This window comes from Prionailurus bengalensis, chromosome B4 (genome assembly GCF_016509475.1).
Source record: "Prionailurus bengalensis isolate Pbe53 chromosome B4, Fcat_Pben_1.1_paternal_pri, whole genome shotgun sequence".
In the NCBI taxonomy this organism is placed as follows: Eukaryota; Metazoa; Chordata; class Mammalia; order Carnivora; family Felidae; genus Prionailurus; species Prionailurus bengalensis.
Genome location: NC_057358.1, coordinates 138,615,523 through 138,638,997, shown reverse-complemented (window position 1 = coordinate 138,638,997; position 23,475 = coordinate 138,615,523). Strand labels below are relative to the sequence as shown.

At 60.0% G+C, this 23,475-nt stretch overlaps 2 protein-coding genes across 6 annotated transcripts in view; one reads left to right on the top strand and one right to left on the bottom strand.

The window, feature by feature from the left end:
* CELSR1 (cadherin EGF LAG seven-pass G-type receptor 1) overlaps nucleotides 1-2,590 on the top strand; it is a 138,119-nt gene extending 135,529 nt beyond the window's left edge. Inside the window, exon 35 of the mRNA XM_043562926.1 lies at nucleotides 663-2,590. Within this exon, the coding sequence (XP_043418861.1) occupies nucleotides 663-687 (25 nt within the window). The 3' untranslated portion in view covers nucleotides 688-2,590. The remainder of the gene's footprint in view (nucleotides 1-662) is intronic.
* Nucleotides 2,591-5,839: 3,249 nt separating this feature from the next.
* Nucleotides 5,840-23,205, bottom strand: TRMU (tRNA mitochondrial 2-thiouridylase). 5 transcript variants are annotated; one of them, XM_043562927.1, is made up of 11 exons: nucleotides 22,964-23,205; nucleotides 19,766-19,931; nucleotides 17,547-17,653; nucleotides 15,631-15,753; nucleotides 11,732-11,904; nucleotides 10,154-10,207; nucleotides 10,003-10,069; nucleotides 8,614-8,714; nucleotides 7,294-7,438; nucleotides 6,866-6,948; nucleotides 5,840-6,352 (listed from the first exon to the last, which is right to left on the bottom strand). In XM_043562927.1, the coding sequence occupies exons 1-11, from the start codon at nucleotides 23,043-23,045 to the stop codon at nucleotides 6,188-6,190; spliced, it is 1,266 nt and encodes a 421-aa protein (XP_043418862.1). In that variant the 5' UTR covers nucleotides 23,046-23,205; the 3' UTR covers nucleotides 5,840-6,187. The 5 variants fall into 5 exon arrangements, with proteins under 5 accessions (XP_043418862.1, XP_043418864.1, XP_043418865.1 ...); XM_043562929.1 differs by lacking the exon at nucleotides 8,614-8,714 and having other exon boundaries at nucleotides 22,964-23,084; XM_043562930.1 differs by lacking the exon at nucleotides 22,964-23,205 and having other exon boundaries at nucleotides 11,732-11,845; nucleotides 19,766-19,876.
* Between the last annotated feature and the right edge of the window lie 270 nt (nucleotides 23,206-23,475).

Sequence of the window (23,475 nt, the reverse complement as noted above, 5' to 3'; positions counted from 1 at the left end):
GGGGCGGTGCTCAGGGGCCCAGGGGCTGCGCTGGGGTACCGGGGAGGGGAGGGGCCTCTGCAGGGGTCAGGACAAGTCGGCCCCAGAGGAAGCGGACTTCTGACCTGGTGGAGGGGGCAGGGGCTGGCTGCCGACATTGAGGCCCTGTGGGGGCCACAGTGGCCAAAGCCCCCAGGGCCTGCCCAGCCCTGAACTTCCAGGACTTCAGACTGTGCGGGACCAAGCACTTTCTAAGGATCTTGTCCAGCTCGTTACTGCCCTGTTTTGTGGTCGAGGACGCCAAGGCTCTGGGGCGCCCCTCTGCAGAGGCAAGGAGCTGGGATCTTGGCCTCTCCCCGTAGCTGCTCCCTCCCACAGACTCCCAAGGGAGGAGCAAAGACCGGGAGTCAGGTCCTCTAGAACGGCTCTCTTCAAACAGAAAGAGTTCGGTTGCTAACCTTGACGCCCCACGCTCCGCGGCGAGGCTGGCTGTGTGGACGCTCAGACGGGCCTGGCCCTCCGGGCGGCTCAACCAGCCCCCTCTCCTGCCTAGTGCAGCTATGTCCACACAGGAGCTTGCCCTCCTCGGAGCCCCCGGGCATCCCCTGTCCCCTGACTGGGGATTTCTGCTCCCTGCCCCCTGTGGGACCTCGGCCCACCTGCTGGCTTCTTCCCACGCACAGAGGCAGCAACGAAACCTCAATCTGAACCGTCAGGAAAGCGGGACACGAGCCCAGCGCCTCCGTCCAGGCCCCTGTGCTGCGTCAAGACACCCTTGGACCTTGGAGCCCAAGGGACCACGGGCTTTCCAGTGAAGCAGGCCCTGGCGGGTCCCTGCGGCAGCGGCAGCCCCCTGGCTGGTGTGACGGACGGTCTGGACACAAAGCTCTGGGCTGCCCCCAGGGGCTCAGGGCCCAGCTGACCCCTGACAAGTGCCAAAGGCCACAGCCACAAGGAGGCGTGGACTCCCGGAGGCTGGCACAGCTTGGTCCAGACCCAGAGCCGAAGCCGTGCGCCCGTGGGCCAGGAGAGGGCCCAGGCAAGAGCTGGCAGGGCCCGAGCTGGCCTCGAGGGAGAGGAGCTGCCTGGCCTGGCTGGCTCTTTGCAAAGACACCCCTCGTCTTAAAGCAAAGGACTTTGCTTCGTTGAAAAGGTGTAGATGCTTCTGTATATTTGTATGGAACTCTGAGAAGGCGAAAGCCTGTGTATATTTTGCATTGAACGGATTGATACCGAGAGATCTGCAGAACGACCCCTATTTTTTTACACAAGGGAGATCGTACGGTTGTACTTGAATCCGGCACGCATCGATGCAGCTGGTGTCCCAGCCGATCGGAGGCGGGAGGTGCGTCGGGAGGGAGGTCGCCTTTAAACAGAGGCTCCTGCTGCTGCTTTCGGCCAGTACGCAAGGACTGTGGGCATTACACGCAGCTGCCTGAATTCACACACGTCTGTTTTCGAGACGTTTGCCATCAGCTCCCAGCTGCCTCGACGGTGGTGGATCCGAGACAGAGGCAGGGTGGGACTCCTGCAGGTGCCCCACGGCTGCCCCCCCCCCCCCCGGTGCCCACACCGGGGCCCGCTCTGGGCCCTGCAGGCCTCCCTGGCCCCCTTCCCAGGCCACGTGGTCCTGCAGGTGGGGACTTCTGTTCCGCTGCTCCTGTCCCCAGTGGGACCTCGGCGTTCACACGTTCCCGATTCAGACGGAGGTGTGAGGTCTTCCAGGAGGCCACGTTCCTTCCTGCCAATTCTCCAGCTCTTTTGGACTCTGAGGATCTGCGGGAGGGCTGGGGCCCCACCCCCGAGTCCGACCAATTGCTTCATTTTGCTTCAAATGGCCAATTGTGCACAGGGACAAAGCCGCAGCCACACTTGTCAATGGTTACCAGGCTGTTTTTTGGAAGCTCATACCGAGGATCGGCTGGGGCCGTCCCACTGTGGGCAGTTGGCACAGTGCGGCCCAAGGGCTGTGGAACCGGGCCCGGAATCACTCAGACACGTTTCATGCGTTTTCTTTGTTCTTTGAATCAGGCGCCCAAATAAATTACTAGCACAGCCGCTGCCAGATACGAGAAACCATAAGCCATGCTAACATCAGGTGGCTTCCACGGCCCAGTATTCTGACGGAAAGGAGGGCGCTGCTCACGACACCAGGGGCCGCATACGTGAGACCGGTCTAAGGCCACGCACTTCACACCCGAGGGAAACAGCCCCCACGGTCCACAGGCTGGAATGAGTGATGCGCCTTAACAGGTGAGTGGCCTCTCGAAGACGGAAAATGATAGATAGCATCAGTCAGTGTTTGCCACCGACGAGACGCCTCCTACGTAAAGGACGTTTTGACATTCGCGGGTCTGAACACCCACCTTCACACCATCACGGCCTCTTCTGCGACTCGGGCCCTTTCAGGTGGTTTTTGATTTGATCAGAATTGTTACCAAAAACCAATGGTCAAGTTTTATTAAGACAGGAAAAACTGTAAACCTATTTTTGTGACTTAAGACTTTATAAGAGATGAGACACTGGAGATTTTTTTAACAAATGTCTATTTATTGTTCAGAACACTGGAATCGCAACAAGAGTCCGCAATAAATTAAGATTTTTGAACATGTGCTTCTGCCGTGCTCATCTCCCCCGTCCCCACTGCCCTGCCCCCCTTCCTGACGCGGCTGTGGAAGGGACCTTGGACAGGAAGCCGAGGACAAGCCGGGGGAATGGGGGGGGGGGGGGAGGCTGTACTAGAACTTTCTGTCCATTCTCCTAACAGAAGTCTGGACGAGCTGGCCCTACTTGGGGTTTCCTGACATCTTTAAATCTAGCTCTCACCGTGTGCAAAGGCACCAGCCCGGGGCCTTTCCCTCAGGATCCGTGCACGTGGTGGGGGTGACAGGGCCTGGCAGTGAAGTGCCCACTTGGCAAAGAGGCACAGGGGGGAACACGTGTCCTACTTCTCAGCCCCCACCCCTCTGGTCTGCCAGGGTCTTCTGAGGGTCACCTGGGGGGTACAGTCCTAGAGCCTGCTGGCCCCCAGGTGCGCGGACAGGGCAGTAGGAGGGGCCAGAGTCCCAGCTCAGGAGCTTGGCCCGATGGCGCCCCCTGGCCGACAGCTGCCGCTGAATCTCTGAGGCGACACCAAGTGGCCTTCCACAGAGGGCCGGTGGCCTCAAGGGCACAGGGAGGGCGGGCAGGGCCCAGCAGGGGGAGGAAAGCACTGCCAGCTGGAAGGCTGCCATGCGCCTCAGGTGAGGCCTGGGTGGCCCGAGCGGCAGCGGCGGGTTTGCGCCCGTCCCCCACTTTCTTCCACCGGCGGCCGGCAGGCTGCAGATCTGGCCCCGGGCTGATGAGACGGGCAGCGCCTCCCTGCGGCCTGTGCCCAGGGCGCTTCCTCCCTCCTGCCATTTCCGAGGGTCGCCTTGCACAGAGCAGGGTGGGCCGGTGGGGCCTTCTCAGAGCGGCCACAGCTTACAGCTGGGTTCATGGGCAAGAGGCCCAGCCAGCAGGGCAGTGAATCAGGGGACCCGGGGGCCCAGGCAGGCTCCGTGCTGTCCCCTGAGCAGGCAGAACAAGGGTGGGGTTCCGGTTCCGGCCTCCCCGCCCCCGCACACCCAGCGGTGGTCCGCCTTCTGGCCGAGGCCGAAGCCCCACCTCTCGGGACGCACTCCTTTACGTGGATCACGGGATGGGTCCCAGACACCCCGGGGCAGGCCCACGCCCCTCTTTCAGCCTCGGGAGCCTCCTGCTGGGGGGGAACCTGGGGGATGGGCCCGGAGCTAAGGGTGGGGAGAGGGCAGACTGAGGCGGGGGCAGGTCTGAGGAGGCGGGACAGTGGGGTTTCAGCTCTTTGGACGGCATCGCTTCCCTCATCAGGCGGTGTGGAGGGAAAACTGCTCCGGGCACAGCCCCAGCACCCGACCATCACCGAGGGGGACCACTCTGGTCCTGCCTCTGGGAAAAGGGGCTGGCACCTCGCTCCCAGCCCCGCTCAGCGGCCTGGTCTTAAAGCCCCCAACACTGCGTCACACTAAGCCAGCCACAGGGCCCAGTGCACTCCGTGCCCTTTGCCCAGGCTGGCAGGGACATGGGGTCAGGCCAGAGGCTGGCCTCCCTGCAGGCTGCAGCCCCCACACCAAGGCTGAGGCAGGCGCCGAGCGGGGTGCCTGGCCCAGGCCTCCCTTCCCGGCTACACGGGACGGCGGCCCCTCTGCTCCGAAGCACAGCCGTCCTGACGCACACGGAGAACCGAGGGCAGCGGGACCCCGTCCAGACACAGGTCTCAGTCGTCCACCCCCACTCCTGACCTGCTACACCTGACTTCCTAAATCCAACGGCCTGCCTCCTTCTCCAGGCCTACAGCCCACCTGGTCTATTCGCTCCCACCCATACCTCAGAGACCAGAGGGATTTTCTGCTCAAAACCACCCAGGCCTCCCTCCCGTTCAGAAGGAAGCCCACCTCTCACGGTAGTCCTCTGGGGCCCGTGATCTGCCTCAGGGGGAGGGGGTTCACACCCCTGGGACCCAGACCCAGGACTGGTCCTGTCCCCACTACAGGCCCTGAAGGGCGGGGCCGCGTGACAACCTTCCCGGGTGCTTCTCCTGCAGCACCATGCCTGGAGGGCTATGCTACCTCTAGTCTAGAACCTTCTGTCCATAGAAGACAGGGAACCACACTTCTGGCCCCCACAGAAGCTCAAAGCACCAAGAATGTGCTGGGTCTGAGGCCAGTGAGAGAAGGGAGCCCAGGCTCTCTGTCCTTAGCAGAGCAGGGGGCTGAGCCCTTGGGGCGAAGCACCAGGAAGCCTGGAGGGGGTGCTGCCCTGCCCAGGCCCTACCTTCAGGGCAGGCAAGCTGGAGGCAGTGGGGCCCAGACACGGCCGGGCGTCCCTAGGAAAGGCCGATCTCCTGCCTGACCCACCTGACAACTCCCCCACACCCCGAGGCAGAGCGTCTCCATACTTCCCACCCCCAAGGCCTGGGGCTGTTGCCCAAAGGAGCCCTTACTGCACAGGCAGCAGGCGAGGGGCTCTCCAGGACTCTGCGGTGATGAAAATGCCCCGGGGCCAACGCGTGTCTGTCGCCCACTCAGCACAGCTGGCTCCGAAGTTTTTATCGTCACTTGCCAAGCAGTTCTCGGCCTGGCCTGTGCCACAAAATACACGCACGCACGCACGCACGCACACCTATGCTACGGGCTGAGTGTGCCCCCGCCAAAACCGGAATGTCGAAACCCTGAATCCCCAACGTAACAGTATTAAGAGATGAGGCCTTCGGAAGGCACTTAGGTCACGAGGGTGGATTCCTGGCGAACGGGGTTAGTGTTCCTGTAAGAAGCCCCAGAAAGACCCCTCACCCTTTGGCCGCGTGAGGACACAGCGAGCGGTCGGCTGTGAACCTTCAGGGGAGGCTCGGCCGACCCCGCTGGCACCCTGACCTCGGACTTCCGGTCTCTGCAACCGCGAGGAGCAAACGTGTCGTTTGTGAGCGGCCCCGCCCGAGATGGCCGGTGCCAGCAGCCCAGACGGACGGAGACACACAGGCACGCGCTGGCTGCGGCCAAGCCCTCCTCCCTGGGACGCAGGCCCCTCAGGCCTTCCCTGGGAGGCAGCCAGGGCACCGAGCATTCTGCAGGGGGAGGGGGGCCTCTGGGCCTCAGGCCCTCACACACCCGAGGGCGCCCGTGCAGGTGGGGCTTGGCTCAAGTCCACCCCCCCCGCCCCGCCACAGGGGAGGGAGGGCACGGTGGGAGCGGGGAGGTGGGAGCGGGGAGCGAGGCCTCCAACCCTCCTCCTGCCTCTGAACTGTCCGCCTGCCTCTCTGCACCTGCGGCTTCCACCCCCCAGGAGACCCCCGTCAGAATCCGTGTCCCAGACAGATGTTTTATTGACTGCTGCTGTCCCCGCAGCCTCCTCGGCCAGGTCCCCTGCGTGCCTGCAGGTGGGAAACTTTCCAGGGAGCATGAAAGAGCCACTCTAGAAACGGGGCACTTGGGACACACCCACTAGCCAGCAAGTCTTTCTGGCTAGAGCGCCGACTTGGAGAAGCCAGGGCTGGCCTCTCCGGGGCTCTCCTTGGCTCTGGCGGCTTTCTGGAAGCTCGGCCAGCCTGGAGGGAACTGGGGCCGCACACCCCACCAAGCTCCCCCTCGCTGCCCCACCCCAGGCTCTATTCCTCCGTGTCCGCGCCCGGCGCTTGCCAGCAGCCGCGCCTCCTTCAGAGCGTGGGACCCAACCCTGGGCCGCTGCCCGGGCCATCGCTGGGGCCCTCGGTGGACACCCTGGACTTGCTCTTGCCCTTCTGGAGTATGTAGGCAGACGGCCCCAAGCGCAGGATTTTCCCGCTGCCCAGACACTCATCCCCTTTGTAGAAGACGGCAAACTGAAGAGGAAAGAGGCCCGTGTCACCAGCAGTGGGACCTGGCGCCAGATGCCCACAAGCAGCCACCAGTGCGGGGGCGGGGGAGAGGGGGAGGGGCAACGCTCTGCCTGCCCCTCCTCTGTCCCTGCCCCCACGGACCAAGACAGGGCAGCTGGGCCTCCCAGTGGCCAAGCAGGAGCAGCCCTCACTGCTGTCTTGCCTGGGGGAGGCGTGCCGGGCGCGGGGCTGGCCGCGGCTTCCACCCTCGCTGCCCGGGTGACCTGAGCACCCACACCCGCTCCGCACGTCAGCCCCCACCCCGTGAACTGGGTGCCCTGGTGGGGAGGAAGCGCGGCGCGTCCTTCCGGAGCACGAAGCCCACTGGCCAGAGCCCTCTCAGCTGAGCCAGTCCTAACGCCCAGGGGCTCCAGGCCCCGCACCCCCAGGGGTCGTGTGAGGCCCCGTCCTGCCTTCCAGCCGGGCTCCCCCTCCTCCCTCTGCAGCACAGCACAGGGCCGGGCATGCCCGACTCACCTGTCCCGGGGCGAGGGCCCGCACGGCCTTCACGGCCGTCACCCACACGGTGCCGTCTTGATTGAGGGTCAGCACGCACGGCACTGTGTACGAGAGAGGGGTCCTTAGAGGGGGCACCGGCCTCTCCACGCGTGGTCTGCCCCAGGCCTCGCACCCCCAGGGAGGAAGGAGCCCCGCCCGCCGGGGCCCACAGGCGCACGCACCACCTACGGCCCGGCCGCCACAGCCGCAGCCCCTGCCCGCGGCACCGACGACGGAGGCTAAGCCGGCCTCGAGCCTCCCGGTGCCGCTCCCAGGGCTGGCCCTCGCACAGGGGTTTGGAAGGGGTCATCCAACCTAACGGTGGGGGGGACCGTCGGGCAGCGGGTCTCACGGCCGCTGCCCTCAATTGGGCTCCCCTGTCTGAAGGGACCCTCCCGCTCAGTCACCTAGCGCCATCTGGTGGCGGAACCGGAAGTGGCACTCCATCATCTTGTCGCGGACCAGGGCGGCGGGCGGCTCCTCTGCGATCCAGTGCACGCGGCTGGTCCGCAGCAGGTCCCGGTACAGAGCCGGGTGGTCTGTCCGGGGGGCCTGCGGAGCGGAGCGTGCAGGTCAGGGCACCGAAGCCCCCGGCGGGGGCGCCCACCCAACCGCACGCCTACTGGTAACTGGGGCGTCGGCCACGGAGACTCGGGACCAGCCCATGGCCTTCCAGTCCCCGTTCCACACGGGAGGAGACCAAGGCCCAGGAGGGAAAGTGTCTCGTCACGGTCACACACGGCGAGCGGCTGACCACAGCACGCTGCCTGCAAGTTCACGCCTCGCTGCCCCCACCTGCCTGGCGCACGGGCCCGCCAGGCCGCTGGCCTGTCTTTCAAAAAGGTCACCTCAGGAAGCCCGCCACACACCAAGCGGCTGAGGAGAGAAGGGACAGGGCAGGCTCCCCGGGGCCCTGTCCCCACCCCCCACCCCACCCCAGGCAAGGATATCCTCATGGGGACAAACGTCAGCTGATGACCCTACGGGTTTTTCTAAAAGCAAAACAGACCACTGAAATTTTACTCTAAAACCACTTCAATTCATACACGACCACAACCCCTGCCCTGGCTTCTATGCCTAACAGCTCTTCCTGGAAGGAGATACCCAGAATCAGGGGGCGAAGCCAACTGGCCTCTCGGCCAGTGTCCCCCGGTTATGTGACAGCATGAGATGGCACCCCGCTCTCTCAGAGCAGGGCCACTGTCGGGGGGAGGGGCTACCCTGTAGGACGTTAGCAGCGCCCCGGCCTCCATCCAGCAGGGGACACTGCCGAACGTCCCGGGGTGCAGGGCAAACGCACCCCCTTTGTGAAGCCCTGCTCTGGAGCCCAGGGACGGGGGGTGGGGGGGCACGGAGGTCCGGGGCCCCGCTGTGGCACACAAACCGGTCTGGTCCTGGCTCCGCTTGGACCAATGACTTGCTGGAGCCTGGGCGAGCCCCGTCCCAAGCACTGAAGCTACCTGCTCTCTGTGGACCTTCGGGCTCTCTCCTAACAAACAGTATCTACACGTAGCAGCTAACGACACGACGGCCAGAGTGACCGGCGTATGGTAACAAACTCCTGGTACCTTGGGCCGGTCCCAGGAGGACGCAGAGGAAAGGCAAGGGTGGTCCGTCAATCACCGCCACTCCGTCGGGTTTCAGCAGCCCTGCCTGGCCTCACACACACTGTGGGCTGTGCCACACACAGACCTCTGTCGCCTGCCTAAAAGGCCAGCCCGACTCACCACAAACACGTCACCCTTGGCGCCGTCCTTGTCCACCACATACCAGGGCTCGCGTAAGCCGCCTATCCTGGCTCTCTGGCCCAAAGTATACAGGAACCAACCTACGGAAATACAGTTTCTCAGGGGACTGGCACCAGCCCCCGCCCAAACAGCACACCCCTCCTAACCGGAAGGGGTGGAGGAAGGGGGACAGTCAGGAGGCTCCGCGGACCACCACCGAGGGGTAGTCCTGACCACACAGCTGAGCCCGTCCAGGCCCTGCCCCGCGCCTGGGTTAGGCTGTACCTCGCAGCCCCGGAAGGAGCCAATTCCAGCTGCTGGACCACCTGACCCGCGAGCAGCAGGAAAGCTCCTTTAGAAGGTGGACTGGGCGTCCTCCGGGCCCACGACCCCTTCCTGCCGAGCGTCCACCAGCCCCTCTGATGTACGAACCGCACGGGGGCTGTGGCATCCGGGCCGCCCCCGACTGCTCTGTGCACTCCCCCATCCCCACGGAAAAACATCACGAGACCAGATGGCCAAGCCGCCACCCCCTCCCTCCCTCCTGAGGGGATCACAGTGCCCTGGGCCACCGTGCTGGAGACGGGCAGGCAGCACCCTGCAGTTCTGTCCCCAGCAAGGCTGTCACCTCCACCTGTCTCCGCTCGGGGACGTAAAAGCCCACCCCCGACAGGAAAGTGAAGCCATCTACCCAAACTGGGGCGGTGGATTCCAAAGAACCACCTGTGAGACTGGCCACGTCTGAGCACCAGCCCTTGCCCCCCACCAGGTCAGGCACGCTCTGGGTCAAGACCTACCTGGCCATCCAGGGCCCGAGGGCTTCTCTGGCTCCAGGGCACAGACCCACCACTCACCAACCCAACATCTATCCCCCCTCCCCCTGGGCTGTGAATGCTGGCGCCTGATTAGTCGGTCGCAGCCTCCCCACACCCGCTCTGTGCAAGCTCACGGTGCCCCCCTGAAAACGCCTGCGCATGAGCAAGCAGCACCCCAAGTGCAACACCGCTGCCTTATGCGGACACCCTCTGATCCCACCTCTTCCTTGTTCTAGATCTGGAAGCTCCTACTCTGGAATCAGTCGATCACACTTCTTTCACGAGGGTGGAATGTTTTCCTTTCATACAGATAATTCCACGTGCAGGGACAGAACACCTAACCGGAGAGCGAAGTCTTTCTGACTCGGATGGCACCCCTCTCTGAGCCGCAACGCCTCCCGGCCACAGCCGCCACCACGCTCCCTCGCTCACCTGCGACCCCCACCCACAGGCTTCTCAGACTCACGGGCAGACGTGGAAGGAATTACAGGCTTCTCGCCTCAATTTCCCACAGCGGAAGCCCGCCCCACGACTCGGGGAGTTTACAACAGGGCAGCCCGAGGCTGTGTCTCACCTTTATGTGTTCCCAGAACTCTATTGTCTTCTATGGAAATAAATTTACCAGGCCGAGGCTGCAGATACTGCAAAACAAGCACTTCCTTACTAATGGATCCAAGTCCAGAGCAGAAACGCGGGTCCACACTCACGCGTCAAAGAACACTCACCTGAAGGATGAAATTTTCAAAATTTCTTTTACCGACAAAGCAGATGCCCATGCTCTGAAACGAAAGGAGGGCCGTGCGTGAGGCGAACGAACAGGCAGCCGGCGTCCGCACGAGGACACGAGGACCAGCCAGGCCAGGAGAACAAGAGACGGGCACCTGGGCCTCGCCGGGCCCCACCGCCTGCCCTGAGCCTTGGCACACCTCCGGGCTCCGGGCCCGGCTTTCCTCGGCCAGCACCCACGGACACCAGTCACACCCACAAACAGACCTGAGGGGCCCGCAGAACCTCTTAGCCTCTCCTCTTAGCCGGGTCTTAAATAATGGACCCCCGACCCTGGATCTTATGAGCTCAGCGAGGCCGCCATCACGCCCACCCCTGGCAGGATTGGCCCCTGCGCGGCAGACGTCAGCCCAGCTGCCCCAGGAGAGAAAATGACAGGACAGTCGTGCGGGCCGTCAGACCGCCGTCCGGGAGCCATGGGGGACACGGGGGCCGGAGCAGGACCCGGAAGTAGAGGGGGTGGGCCAGAAGCTGAAGCATCACAGCAGAGTCCGTGGAGGAGAGGACTCCCTCAGGGAGGCCTACTCCAGCACAGAAGACACGCTGGAACGCGCTCCACGCGGCTCCTGTCCCGTCACGGCTTTCTGGCCTGTTCTCTACGGTGCGTCTCTGCAGTGTGGCGCCCCCTCCCCCAGCTCCCACCACAGAGCCACACCCAGAAACTGAACAGGTAAACAGAGGAACAGAGATGATGGGTGGCGGGATGTGTCAAAGGATGTGGTCCTGGGAAGGGACGGTCATGCTCGTGCCCAACCCTGCACGTCACCCGGTCAGACCGAGCGCACCGAGCCTGCGGGACCATCCCCTAGCACTGAACCTCCGCCACGCTGCCCTCACCTTCACTCCAATGCATGGGCTCTTTCTTGCCTCAGGGCCTTTGCACATGCTCTTTGCACTATTGGGACTGTCTCCCCCCACCACCCCTCTCTGTGACACTAAATCCTATTCATCACGAGGTCTTAGGTAAACGTTAACTCCTAGGAGCCCGTCCTCGGGTTGGGGTCAAGCCCGATCTAGTTAGAGCCCCCTGGTGTGAGGAATTCTCTTCACAGGATCCTCTAATGTCCTACACAGATGTTGTCTAATTTTATGGTGGCTTGTTTCGTGAAGACACCGTGTGCTCCTCACCCACCCTCATAGGCCTGGAGCACAGCACCCTCGACTGAGGGGCTGGACGAGTGCGGGCAGCGCCGGAGCTCTGGCCCGGGGCGTCTTGGGGCCTGGTCCTCACTGTGCCGCCCTCGCCCGGCAGGCTGGGCCAAGAGCACCCACTGAGCCACCACGGCTGCTGTGAAAAGCTGCCCACCCCGGAGTGGGGCCGCGGAGGGATCGGGGGGGGGGGGGGGGGAAAGTCCCGTCTCGGCGGCCTTCTGAATGTGCACAGGGCCTCCCAGAGCGTGCGGCCCCGCTCTCTCCTGACGTTAGAGCCTGGGGAGGACACGGGGCGGTGACCACAGGGCCCTGCTTCTCCCCAGACCGCGGAGAGGGTGACGCGAGCACAGCGCCCTCGACCCTACCTCTTTCTTCTGAAGCACATGATGAAGTCTATTCTCTGCAGCTATTTTCTTGACAAAATCTTTCGTTAATCCCCCCAGAGGGAAGAGGGTTCTCCTCAGGGCATCTTGGGAAACCTGGCTGAGAAAGAAGGTCTGGTCTTTAAAGCTGTCAGCTGCTTGCAGAAGCTTTACCGCTGCCGAGAGTAAAGAACAAAACAGGTTGCAGAAATAAAAATGATGGTACTTTGCTCTGAGTAACGTCTTTCCCTCTACTTGGACTCCCCCTGGCCTGTCAGAAGCAAAACTCGATACTCACAAGCAGACTGCTAGAAAGAAAAAAAACACAGCAGACAATCACCATGGGTAAGGGGAGAAAAACTCTCCCTAATTCATCTACCATTAAAAACGATACAGGGGAGGGGCGCCCGGGTGGCTCAGTCGGTTAGGCGTCCGACTTCGGCTCGGGTCATGATCTCATGGCTCCCGAGTTCGAGCCCACGTCAGGTTTTGTGCTGACAGCTCAGAGCCCGGAGCTGCTTCGGATTCTGTGTCTCCCTCTCTCTCTGCCCCTCCCCTGCTCGTGCTCACGTGCTCAGTCTCTCTCAAAAATAAACATTAAAAAAAAAAAAAAAAAGATACAGGGAAGGCGGATTTTAGGCGATAAGGAAATTTATTCCAGTTCACACATTAGATGACAGTATTTTAAACGCCACGTGAAACCATTCTGAAGTGCTAAGGTGAACTGTCTAAAACACGCAGCCACGTGGGAGGTGAGTGGGTGACAGGACCCCCGGGCACCCCCCAACGTGGGGCAGCTGTGCGGTTCCCCACACCGCCACAGTGCCGCGCCCCGGCTGCCCCCAGGCCCCAGGCCCCAGGCCCCAGGCCCCAGACCGGCAAGAGTGCCTCGAACTCCTCCCCTTCCTCAGCTCAACGCTTCCTGCTGAGAGTCACGCAGGCGTCTGTGCGGCGCTCCAGTGCCCCCACTAGAGAGAAAACCGTCTCTGGCTCTCAGGCAACGGTGCACAGGTGTGACTGACCGTGGCCCTGGGACCCCGCACCGGAGGCGGCCCAGCTCCAGCACTGGGCCCCATCGACCCGGCCCGGCGCGTGGCGGCACTTCCACGACTGGGACCGTCAAGCTCCCGCTCCGAGGTTCAGGGACCGACGGGAAAAGCCACGCAGGCTACCGGTACACGGTGCCGAGAGGCCGCCGCCCGTCACCCCGAGGGCACGCTACCGTGTGCGACGGGCCCAAACACACATGTGCCGGTCAGCCTGGCACAGCCACGTGTGGAACACGGGCTCTGTGCAGCTCATGTTCACCCGTGACCTCTCCCCACTCTACAGACGAGGAAACCGAGGCTGGGATCACCGGAGGGGTTCAACGCAACGGTGCAGGTGCAGGTGGGTGCTATTCCCTAGTTTTCTAGGCACAAAGCAACAGAATCAGTTGAAAATGAAAAACAGAGTTCGGCCACCCGGCCATCGGTAGGCACGCTCGTTTGCCTAACGCTCCTTGTTGTTTCAAAACAAAACCCAGCCAAACAGCGTCCACATAAAAACCCCAGGACCTTGGAAGCAAATGGCATTTCCTCACAGTTTGGAGTTTTTTAAAACGAACTCAAAACCTAATGATTTAAAAAAAATTTTTTTAATGTTTTATTTATTTTTGAAAGAGAGAGACGGAGCATGAGTGGGGGAGGGGCAGAGAGAGAGGGAGACACGGAATCCAAAGCAGGCTCCAGGCTCCGAGCTATCAGCACAGAGCCAGATGCGGGGCTCGAACTCACAAACTGTGAGATCATGACCTGACCTGAAGTCGGATGCTCAACCGACTGAGCCACCCAGGCACCCCTCAAAACCTATGATTTAAAAAAAACAAGTTGACAACCGTTAAAGCACGGACAGGAACATCTGGGAGATATGCTCGTGCCAGGAACCTGCGCACAACCCTGAACCTCACGCCCGTGGCCGGCCGACGGCGCCCCCACTTTGCACAGGTGAGGTAACCAGACACAAGGCCAGGGCCCAGGAGCGTCGGCTCTGGGGGCCACCCGACCCCGCGCGCGCTCTCCCCAGGGCCCGGGCCCAGGCCAGGAGGCTCTATTCCAGGTCTCTGGGGCAACTAAGTAAGAATTCAATAAAAAGCTCTAGTGTGCCTAAAAAACACACGAAAACAAAGACACGGTCACGTTATTAAGACTACCACACGTTAAAATTACTCAACAAAACAGAGGTCAACGCAATCACAAGTTTCAGAGTGCCTGTGGCCTAGCAGAAAGGTCCAGACGGCTCTGGAAGGCAAACCGTGTTCTAGGAGACAAGTGAGCATGCCTGTTCCACGTGGAAATAAACCCTTCATCTACTCAGGACCCTTCAGTCCGTATTTACTCAGTGGTTCCTGCTATGGCGCCCCCGAGTGGCGGGGTCTGCGCTCTTCCCAGGGTGGAGCGGCTTCCGGAAGAGTGGCGGGGAGCGGCTGGGAGGGAGGCAGAAGACGCCTGTCCTCTCCCCCACGTCTGTACCTGAGGCCAAAGGCCCAGCGCCCGGCAGACAGCAGTATGTGCTGGGCCTGCGCAGGCCGGGAAGGCGATCTGAGCGCCCTGTGCCGTGGAGGAAGAAGGGCCGCCGGGCAACAGCCAGCACCCTGGGGGCCCCTGCAGCACGATGGCCGTGGCCTTCCGACCAGGCCCAGAGACACGGAGGACAGAGCCCAACTGGGGCCTGGCACAGCAGGACGAGCGTAAGCTGTGGAGCCGGGCCGAACCGGGCTGGGATCCAGGTGTAATGTGGCGGGATTCTCGCACAGAGTCGCGACCCCGAGGCTCTTCTTTCCAGGAAGCAGCTTTATTCCTGCCGGCGCCGCTCAGTTGGGTTCGTACCCAAAAAACGGAGCCCCGAACTCCACGTGGCGTAGTTTTTTGTGTGTTTTTGACTTGTCTCCCGTATAGGGTAACACACAAACATGCAGTCTGATTAAGTGATCTCACGTTACAAGGTCCTGAGGGACGATGCGGTCACGTACGTGTGTGGCCAGCTTGCCTTGGGGTTTTTTTTTTCTTTCCTTAGGGAGGGGACCCTATCACATTACCACCAGAGGCACCCTGGCCAAATGACTTCATCCAAGCCTCAGTTTCCTCATCTGTGAGACGGGACAAGACTATCCACCTCCACTCTAAGAGGAGCCAATGGAACGTGTGCCTGTAACAGCCTGGGCTTGGGAGACAGGGGAAGGTGCCGCGAGGCAGGCGGTCAGCAGGGCGCACGTGCACAGTGCCAACCCTTCAGCGCTCCCACAGCAGTGGAAACTTCTCACTCACATATGGCTCTGGGCCCATTTTGTCTCTCACTTCATGGTGACGTGAATTCCTCTTTTCTACAAACAGATGTATGCCGGGACAAGCCAGCAGTTGGGCATTTTTCTAGAAAGGTGAAACTGTGCTCCCTCTAACGCAGATAAACTCATCTGCATACGTAATCTCTGTAAACGGATTTTCCACCGGCCTGAGCATCAGGCCCCAGCACCTGGGTCACACTGGATCCACACTCCTAAGTCTCGAGCCCTCGAGAACTTGATGGTAAGTAACGAGGTCTGTGAGCACTTCAGCTATCAAGCATCTGCTCAAATATCACGGGAACCCTCAAATCACTAGCACCCAGCGTACAGAACTGGGCTGCAAACCAGATTCAGGTTCCAGCCAGTCGGTGCCCAGGCGCCCGACCGGGACTCCCGCTGCCTAATCCCGGGCTCCGAGGGCAGACAGCCCTCTTGGTAACTGTACTTTTTCAAAACAAGCAAGCTAGTCTGGAACACAGAGACCTGGAGGGCCTGCTCAGAGAGCGACCCGTTGCTACTCTCCGAAACATTTTCCTCTGTGCACAAATACTTAAGGTCTGACCTGGGCGCTTTAACTTACCATTTCTAACTTCAAATCGATTTCTGAAAAGCCCTTCTGGCCTCTTAATGTGCTTCTGCTGAAAGACTTCCTCATCTTCCAGTGAGGTTCTGGCATAGTGACCTGTGGCGACCGCGTCTGCTCCTGTGAGGTTTTTAAAAACACAAGATCAAACTTCAGACGCGCAATGGCCGGCCGTGGCCTCCTCGGGCCTGGGGAGCTCAACGAAGCACACGGACGCCGAGCCTCGTACTGGATGCTCTGCAGAGGGCCGCCTCCACACGGGGTCGGTCCAGGGGAGGGAGGCTCACCTTTAACTCTTCATTTAAACTGATACAATCTTGCTACAAGGTTCCAGTGCAGCTTTAGGAACCTGTGAAGAACCTTTAAGACCCCACAGCGATCGCACGGCCCACCAGATGCCCGGTCTCCTCACACGCTCAAAACCAAAGTCAACACACAATCCAGGGACCGGTCACACCCCGCCCGGAACATACTGGGGCTAAATGTCAGCCCCCCAGACGCGGCCCACCGGGGCAGGGCACGGCAGACGCCAGACCGCAGGCTCGTGGGCCGCTCCAGGCGCCTGGGACCCCAGACCTGCGCCCGATCGCGTCCGAGAACGGGCCGTCGAGCCTGCATTTCTCTCTCCTCACGTTCAGTTCTGACGTTAGCCGTTCAAAGTCATCCGGACTTTTGGAGTCCGTTTCGCAGGCGTCATCGTGGTCTGTGAACCCACGTTCTGCCACCCCCTCGGCTGCGGTCACTCGTACGCTCGATCCGCGAGCCTGCTCTGGGCCCACCTACGTCGCCACGGCAGTGCTGACGGGACAGAGAGGCCAGCAGTCTGGTGACACTACTGGACCGCCGGCACAGGACAGTCACGATAACACGTCCTGGCGCGTGGCCACGCACGGCAGGGTGAGCCGCCCGGGACAGAACGAACCGAGGGGCCAGAAGTGGGAGCTCCGGCAACAGCAGGACACAGGAACAGGACGGTGGGCGTCACAGCAGCAGACACGCAGACGGTCCGAGCAAGCAAGTGGGCATCAGGGCAGTTCACACGAAGGAAGAGGGGCGCCCCAACGGGCACACGGACACGAGCAAGGAGAACTACCAGAGTAGACAAGATCTGCAGGCCAGCCGTCCACAGCTGGCAGGGCCACGATGGGTTGTTTTCGAGAGGGTGCGTGTGTGTGCATGCAGGGCAGGGGCAGAGGGGGACAGAGAGAGAGACAGTGTCCCCAAACGGCTCAGACTCAGCACGGAGCCCGATGTGGGGCTTGATCCCGTGACTCCAGGATCATGACCTGAGCAGAAATTAAGAGTCAGACGCTCAACTGACTGAGCCACCCAGGCGCCCCTCGATGGGCTTTTACAACAGACCACCAAAACCTGGCTTCAAATCCAGAGAAACAGAGACCCAGAATCCAGAATCAGGTACAGACCCAGACCTGTTCTCAGGGCAGAGCAGAAAGCCACGAAGAAAGCCTGCTGAGAACGTCTCAGGAGGACTAGCAAAGAGGAGGACTGGCAAGAAACCAAACGCCGACTTTGCTGAGCTCTAACTCAGGCTCGGGAAGCTTCTGCTAACTATAAGCACGCCTGGAACCGGTGCTGTTCTGAGCGGAACTGGACCTCAGCTCTCAGCCAGTGACCCTGTGTTTCCGCAGGATGTTCTCAAGTTCGTGGCTCCTGACCCAACAGCACAGTCCTCGCACCCACGCGGTCCACGGCGAAGACGCGCGCTCTCTTCCGTGCGACCCTGTCATTTGCATATTGCCAGAAAGTTCTTTCTTACTCGGTGAGATGGAATATTACTGTTTTCACCGCTTCCTTTCCTTCTGGAAGTCGAAACTGTTCACGAGGATTTGGCTGCTATCTCTGAAAACCTTGTGACTTTAAAAAGATTAAATGGAAATAATGAAATTACTTACCGAGATTATCCACAGCATAATGGAAAAAACAGCTGAATTTGATATGCTTGTTGCAAACTATGTCAGGATTGGGAGTCCTTCCTTTCTCGTATTCACTTAAAAAATCACTGGAATAGAAAAAAAGACTTTTGTTTCTGAGTGCGAAACATTCCTCAAAAAAAAAAAATACATCTGTTAAGTCACTTGCTGAACTTGGTTTCTCCTTCTCTTACCAAAACCATAATTTTCCGTAAAACAGGAGAGCTTCGGTATACGGCCGTTTCCAGCATTTTCATCAAATATTCCTTTAAAGCCGGGGGCACTTCCCGTCTGAATCTATGACAGTGAAAAACCTGGACAGAAAGTCAGGTATCACCGGCCACTACGGCTCAGCGGCCGTTCTGTCTCCCCAGAGGCTCACGGGGCGCGGGGGAGGGGAGGGGGACTGACCCAACTCCAGCCTCCCGACTTCGCCCACAAAAGGCAGCTTGAGTGAAGAACGTGCCGCAGACAGCGCGGGAACGACCTCATCCAGAGCGACAACCGGGGCTCTACTAGCTATTCCACCAGCGGCCTGGCGACCCAGGGCCCTGGGCAAACGTGCCAGCAAGGACCTCTCCCACGTGGCTGACACGCTCCCGAGGGGCCCTGGGGGCCGCCAGGGCAGCGGCAGCCCAGCTGGACTCCTGTTCTAACCGGCCGGCTGCCCGGACACAAAGACGGTTCGGCAAGAGCTTCGTGTCTTAGAGCAGTCACTTCGGGAGGACCACGTCCGTGTGTACTCACGCGACAGGTTGTATGGTGGGCAGGTGGGACCGTGTCGCTCCCCACTGACCCACAACGGTTACAGACAACAACGCTGACCGCGAGGGTCACGTTATGAAGACAAACTAAGAACCTGCACAAGGTCCCAGTCACACGCGCATCTCCAACCTCGGCAGGCGAGGCCGAGCCGTGTTCCTCCCGCCTGTTATCCGCTCGGAACGGCTAAAACTTGTGTTGCTCCGTACTTCTATTGTTTTAATTGCTAGAAAGTTGAGGGTTTTCCTTTTTAATGTCGGTTTATTTTGAGAGAGAGAGAGAGAGAGAGAGAGAGACAGCATGCACGAGCAGAGGAGACGCAGAGAGAGGAGGAGAGAATCCCAAGCAGACGCTGCGCTGTCGGCACAGAGCCCAACGTGGGGCTCGAACCCACAAACCGTGAGATCATGACCTGAGCTGAGATCAAGAGTCAGACGCTTAACCGACGGAGCCACCCGGGCGCCCCCGAAGTGGTCAAGCGTTTTATTAAACCGTAAACTAGTTAAGGTGGAATCCATGCTTTCCTCTCTTACGTCCACAGCCCCCAGAACGTTCTCTACGTAACAAGTATCGAGTGAATGTTAAAGGGGTTACGCGTTTACGCTGGTTTACGAAAGCCATGGGAACCATTCCCCAAGCGGTGTAACGGAAGACAGGTCAGCGGCATCAGCAAGAACCAGAGTGGAGCCTGTACAGGGGGAGGGGAGAAGCCCTGCCTGCACCCCGCGAGGGAGACGGCAGGAGACCCCTGAAGGCCAAGTGGGCCTCGGACAGAATTCAGAAGCCTCTGAGCCAGAGAGTGCTATCTTTATGTCCCCAGAGGCGGCACTGGGCCCAGGACAGAGCAAGCACCTAAAAATCATTGTTGGGATTGTTATTAGATCTTTTTTTTTTAAGTTTTATTTATTTAAGTAAGCTCTACACCCAACGTGGGGCTCAAACTCACGACCCCGAGATGAAAAGTCGCACGCTCTTCCGACCGAGCCAGCCAAGCACCCCCGTGTTAGATTTTTAAAGTCTTTGTGTGTGTGTGTGTGTGTGTGTTTCGTGTTTTCAAGAGGCAGGGTGGATCACCTAATTCTTTTTCCCAGAAGCCCCCGATCCCTGACGCGCCCGGGAACCACCGTGTGGCACCTGTCAGGCAAGACCCCGGCCTTAGCTACCTTCCCCTACGTCAGCAGCAGAAACGACTCAAGGTTCACGAAGGCGTTAAAGAGACTTCTGGCAGGTGGCGTGATAAGAGCCAGACTGCTCCGGGACCCAGGCATGGCCTCTGACGAGAGCTCCCAGGGCGGCTGAGGCCTCCCACGCGTGGCCTCTGCCACCAATGCAAACGGCACTGCCCGCGTGTCTCCAGTCTGGCCACCTATGGCGCGGCTTCCCTGGGAAGGGCGGCAGGGCACGCGAGGAAGCCTCCCGCGCCTCTGAACCGCACTCACCTGAACACGTCATTCCAATACTCCTTCACGTAGGACACTTGATGGAACGGGATGTCTAGGATCTGGCAAACTCTGTAAGCATCTTCACAGTCTCTGTCGGCAGTGCAAACCCCGTGTTCATCTAGCGAGTCCCAGTTCTTCATGAACACCCCCGTCACCTGGTAGCCTGGGGAAGGGAGGAGGCACAGATCGGAGTCCATAATCAACCCTGGGTGAAAAGGCAGCAGCTTCCGAACAGCTCCCCGGCGGGCCCCCCTCCCACACCACACCACCATCTGCTGGTTCGCCCAGAGATGTCTGCTTTGCTACAAGGCCCTCAAAGTGACTCAAGTCTTAGCCCAAGACACCTGACTTGCCGGCTGGCTGAGATGCTCCCTCGGCTACACTCCCACAGCACTCTGTAAAGGCCTCCGACATCACAGTGCAAGGCTGGACTGCAACTGTTGCCCAGCGTTTACCCCCAGGCAAGCAAGATGGTATATTTGCATCTTTGTGTCCCCCCCTCTCCCCGCCGCATCAGCACGATGCAGGCCCAGCATGCAGGAGAGGCTCGGCAAATGAGTCATGAATCAGAGAGCAGGAACTCAACTTTTTTTTTTAATGTTTGTTTATTTTTGAGAGACAGAGACAGAATGCGAGTGGGCTGGGGCAGAGAGGGAGGGACAGAATCCGAAGCAGGCTCCAGGCTCTGAGCTGTCAGCACAGCCGGACGCAGGGCAGGGCTCGAGATCACGACCCAAGCCAAAGTTGGACGCTTAACCCACTGAGCCACCCAGGCGCCCCTAGGCTATTCGATTGTAAATGCTATACTAACTTTATCTTTTATGACCCAGTTTTTCCTTTTCTGTTGTAACAAAGTACCCAACCAAATACTGGAAAGACCAGCTTAGGTGAACTACCCAGGTGCCTGCCTTGCAGGAGAAATGTTTCTTTCTACATGGGTAGGCTCAATGTAACAAAAGCCAGAACACATGACTCCAGAGAACAGAGACTGGATGACAAAGCTTTGCCAAAACTAACCTACAAATTTGCAAGACCACCCCCACCCAGCTGGTTAATCCGGTTAATCTGGCCCTCCCCACTCTGCTTCCCAGAGCACCTGACTCCCTTCTCTCTCTCTCTCTCTCTCTTTTTTTTTAATATTTACTTTTGAGAGAGAGGGAGAGCACAAGTAGGTGAGGGGCAAAGACAGAAAGAGAGAAAGAAAGAAAGAAAGAAAGAAAGAAAGAAAGAAAGAAAGAAAGAAAGAAAGAAAGAAAGAAAGAAAGAAAAAAAAGAAAGAAAGAAAGGGAGAAAGAAAGAAAGAGAGAAAGAACGAGAGACACACACACACACACACACACACACACACACACACACAGAATCCAAAGCAGGCTCCAGGCTCTGAGTTGTGAGTTGTCAGCACAGAGCCTGATGCGGGAGCTGAATATGCGAACCGTGAGATCATGACCTGAGCTGAAATTGGACACGCAACTGACTGAGCCACCCAGGCGCCCGACTCCCTTCTCTTATAGCTCATACCACACTGGGCTCTGTTGGGTGTGCTCCAGTCAGCCCCCTTCTGCAAATCACTGAAGCATGGAGCTCTTCAAAGGGCAGGGACTACATCTCGTCCAGCCTGTCCCAGTGCCCATTACAGAACCAGAGCCAAAAAAGGGCTTGTGGAATGGAGAGAGCTCCACGCATCCCATTCACACCTGCATTCCAAGTGCCCAAAAAGGAAAGGCTCACAGCGGAGGGTGCACGAATGTCACTTTAGAACTCCACTCATCTCTAACCTCATCTGCCTGCTCATTCTTCCCTTGGAGACGGAACCCGCTTACAGGGGCACCAGGCTCAGGCACTCTAGGACGGGACCCTAGCGCTTCACCCATCCTGAACTTTCCAGAGGGCACATGACAGCAAGTGCACCTCCAACAAGACCAGGAAAGCCCTTGATGCCAAGGAGAGGACTGAGCTCTTCCTTTGCTGAGTCCATCAGCTTCCGGCACTGAGAAGGAAACCCCAGGAAAGGCTGCCATATGAAGTGGAACAGTCTGGATCCTGGCGGGGGGGGGGGTGGGGGGGGGTGGGGAATGACCTTCCTGAAGAGTAAAACCGTGTATCTGGCCTGCCCACGTCACTCAAAACATGTCACACACGTCATCGGGGACCTTCCAGAGCTCTGCAAGTCTGCCCAACCTAAAGTGCCTAAAATAACATCTTAACCAGGGCGCTACCTGCTTCTCTACCCTCCTCTCCCTCCACCTCCCTCTGGCCAACACTGCCACACCTCTGACCTTTTGCCCAGCTGTGGACTCTGCCAGAAGCACTTGCCTCCACACTGCAGGCCCCCAATTCTCTGCTTAGTGAAACCCTAGTCTTCCCTCTTCAAGCCTTGCCTCAAACACCATCACCCTCTATGATGCTTTGATTTTCCCGTTCTCAAGTTAGAGATGTTTCTATTTAACACCTTCAACTATGACTTTCACAAAACCTACAGTTATTAGTGTGTGCTAATAACCACTGCTGTTTTCTCAATGCCTGACATGTGCTGGGCACTGGGGTAAAGCTTCTGTATTTGTTAAATGCTTCCACTAAGCCAGTGAGGTAGGGTTAGCTCCATTTCATAGAAAAGGGGAGCTTAACTAACGTGCCTGAAGTCAGGAACCCCTCATTCATCCCTGCATTCCAAGTGCCCAGAATGAAAGGGCTCACAGCAGAGAGTGCACGAATGTCGCCAAGTGGATGAGGTCTCACAACAAGAAGGACCACACAGATGGGGAATTCAGCTCATCTCGACTCCCGACCCCGGGCACTCTCTAGACGCCAGCAAGCAACGCCAGCACCCTGGCGGAAATCTGTCGCGCGATGCACGGCGAGCACCGACGATCCGCTGACATCTCGGCACACGCGCTGAGGACCGCGTTGGCACCTCGAGGGCAAGGGCCTGTCCGGCGCGGCCCCTGGGCCGCGGGGGTCAGCTCGCTCAGGGCCGCCCGCGGCCTCCCAGGGTCAGCGCCGTCCCCGCCGCCGTCACTCCAGGCAGAGGGCTCCGGAGCCGGGGAGAAGCGCGGCCCCCAGGGTCAGGATCCCTACCACTGGGTCGGTAACCGGGCTGGCGGGGCGCGGGGGAGCGCCCAGGCGGTCGCGCGTCCTCGACCACCCCGTGGAGGGTGAGGGGCCGGGAGCCGGCGTCTCCGAGGAGGGGTCGCTCACCTCTCCGCCTCAGCAGCAGCGCGGCCACGGCGCTGTCCACCCCGCCGGACAGGGCGCACACGACGTGCCGCGCCACCTGCATCCGCACGCCGCCAACCTCCCCAACAGCAGTCGCCGCTTCCGCGCCGCGCCGGAAGCCCCGCCCCCGCCGCGGCGTCGCAGACGCGGCCCGGGCGGAAACGTGTGTCCGCGCGCGACGTTCCGCCCTTTGCCCGGGCTTCCGCTCCTGAGGCCCCGCCCACGCCCCCTGCGCGCGCACCCTAGCTCGGGCTCGCTGCCGCGGCTGCGTGAGCTGCTCCGGGGCGGGGCTAGCGTCTACTTCCGGGTGCACCAGCGGACGGGCTGGAGGCAGGCGAGGAGACGGGGGAGGGGAGGAGCTGGTTTCTAGGAGAGGGCAAGTGATCTCATCTAAATTCAGGAAGATTCTCCTGGGTGCCCTGCGCAGAGGACGAGCTGGGAGCCTGGTTAGGAGGCGTGACAGCCACCTGGGGAAGAGATGTACTTGCAGGTAG